General features: G+C 56.3%; 1 protein-coding gene across 1 annotated transcript in view; it reads left to right on the top strand.

Annotated features, from left to right (window-relative positions):
* The first annotated feature begins 639 nt into the window (after positions 1-639).
* The window catches only part of VTA1 (vesicle trafficking 1), a 75,513-nt gene continuing 73,556 nt past the window's right edge, over positions 640-2,596 (top strand). Inside the window, exon 1 of the mRNA XM_006020679.3 lies at positions 640-888. Coding sequence (XP_006020741.3) covers positions 780-888 — 109 coding nt within the window. The 5' untranslated portion in view covers positions 640-779. The remainder of the gene's footprint in view (positions 889-2,596) is intronic.

The raw sequence follows: 2,596 nt of genomic DNA, 5'->3' as shown, positions 1-2,596 counted from the left end.
GGACTTGAGAAGACAGTGGACCGCAGACAAAAGCAATTGCTCTTGAAGTGACTTATGAGGGCTATTTCTTGCATAGGCAGGCCCCCTCCAAATTTTGTTTTGACAACTCAGTCCCCATGATAGCGGACATGGGCAGGGCTTGAAAACTTGCAGTGCAGGCCTGCTTCAAAGTAGATGTGTAGCTCCTTCATGGGATGCACATTACTTGGGTCAATGGCCAGGTTGGGTTTGCGGGGCAGTTGTCCTATCTAACTGATTGTTGGCAACCCCTCGATTTGAGGATGATTTTTACCATGGCTCATGTCTGGGTCTTGAGTTGACTTCAGAGTTCAATCCTTGAGCCACAGATCCGTCTGCAGGAGTTGCGGATTTCCACAGGGGACAGACGGCTGCAGGCCCGGCCCGGGAAGGCCCAGCAGAGCTCGCAACTGGGCAACACCAATCCCACCGAGGCCGGGAGCCAGAGCGCCACAAGCGGGACTCGAACCTCCGCCTCCCTGAGAGGCCTCCCCTTCCCCCGCCTCTCCCGTCCCTGGCTGACCAGCCTCGCTTTGGCCCTCCCGCTCAACAGAGGTCGCTGCTGCAGACGCCGCTCTCCTGCCGCACCTTAAGCACGCATGCGCAGGGGGAGGGAGGAGGTGTTGTTGGCCCGGAAGCGGAAGTGACTCCCCGAGGTCAGCAGCAGCCAGACAGGACTCTGCCGGCGCGGAGTGGGGGAGGGGACTGTTGTTGTTGGCTTTACTCTTCTTGCTGCTGCGGCGGGTCCGGCCCGGCGCGTCATGGCGGCCGCGGCCCTGCCCGCGCTGCCCCCGCAGTTCAAGAGCATGCAGCACCACCTGCCCGCCGGGCAGGAGCTGGACAAGCGGGAGCCCGTCGTGGCGTACTACTGTGAGTCCCCCCCCCCCCCCCCCCCCCGCCCCCTGGGGGTGCCCTTGCCTCCTGGGAGCGCGCGGCGCAGAACCCCAGTCAGGGTGCGCCACACCCCTTTCCCCACTGGTGCGCACGCGCACAGGCGTCGGGGGGTGGGGAGCAGCGCATGCGCAGGGCCGAATTGGGGGGCGGTCCTTCGGCTGGGGCTATTTGGAGAGCGTTACTAAAAGCAGCTGGATGGAGGATTCGATCCCCATATGGGGCTGCTGGGCTTTTCCTGCCTCTTGAAGTCTCTTCCAGTCCTACTTTTATGATATGATATATGTTTTTTGCTGGTGGCTGCAAGGGGGGGGGGGGGAATTGCACCCCCACACACGCATGCACACACCCACCCCTTCACACACAGAGCAACACACATTGGAAAAAAAACATTAATTGACATGTTTTGCATGGTACAGTATAATTACGAGAAATACAGGACAACATGTATAGTAGCCACATTGTTACACAGCTGAAGGACAGTAGAGAACCTGGTTTACATTTGCCTGGGTGCCACATTTCATCTTGTTTGGGGTTTGGGGGGCGTTTTTAAGCCTTCACCACAGGGTTTGGGTGTTGGCTGCAGCTAGGGATTTTGACTGGGCTGTGCCAGTGCTGCTGCTGAAACCAGAGCCCGAGGTTCCTGGCTACTGGGTCTTGTCTGTCCATTCAGGGTCAGAACAGTCAATCGCCTGAGTTGGGGATCAGGACTTTTAATATGTCCAGGAAAATCACAGGCCTGCCAGGGAAAATATAAGCCCCTTTAATACTGGGGGCCATTAATGACATGTTACAGATTACTTGGGACAAATAATGAAAACGGGGATAGGAGTGGAGGTCAAAGGTTAGTAACTGGTGTGCTAAGGCATTTTGGGGTTAGGAAGGAATTTGACCCCGTGGTCAGATTGGTCCAAACTGTGGGGGTGGTTTTGCCTTCCTCTGTAGTGGGGGGAGTGTGGCCCTTGTGCAGGCCGGGAGCGACCCGAGCCCTTTTCTGCGCTGCACGCGGGCTGTGGCCAGCAGCCCGGGCACGCCGGGTCGGAGAGGGAAGGCCTTGGAGCTGGAATTAGGCACAGACGCGTATCGGTAGTTTAAAAGATGGTTTACTTACACCGAGATGACAGTGGTGCAGGCTGAAAACTTGCTTAAGTTGCGGTTACAGACAGGAAAGAAGAGAGGCGGACAAAAGTTCTAGACTCGTGAACTCTAGCCCAATCCGGCTGAAGGCTCTGAACACGCGAGCCCGTCGTGTCAGCTGAAGAAAGTACTCGTCCGGAAGAGCTCTGAATAAACTCACACGAAGTTTGCTAGGCTCCGTGGGTTCTTCTGCTCACTCATTCACACGAAGTTTGCTAGGCTCCGTGGGTTCGGTTCTCTTGCGCGCGGGAAGGGATACGTCTAGGAATCTATCGGCGACGGGGAGCGGCTAGAGGTTGATCAGACCTCTGTTGCCTGCTTTAAATGCACTGGGTCCGTAAGGATCCGCAGCGCTTAGAGATCTTTACACAGCGTGAAGTCTCCTCCTCCCTTGTTCGTGGAGTCCTCCAACTTGGGCGGAAACCACTCAAGCCTCTTATACGGCTAGCAAGCCAATCACTAGCCGCCACGTGTGAATAATTTAGAACTGGCCAATAATGGGACTCGAATTAGCACACAAATGGCGGGAACTCTTTGCAACAAGCATTTC

This window comes from Alligator sinensis, unplaced genomic scaffold (genome assembly GCF_000455745.1).
Source record: "Alligator sinensis unplaced genomic scaffold, ASM45574v1 scaffold542_1, whole genome shotgun sequence".
Lineage (NCBI taxonomy): Eukaryota > Metazoa > Chordata > Crocodylia > Alligatoridae > Alligator > Alligator sinensis.
The sequence above is the reverse complement of the archived record's forward strand: the minus strand, read 5'-3'. Positions and strand labels throughout refer to the sequence as shown.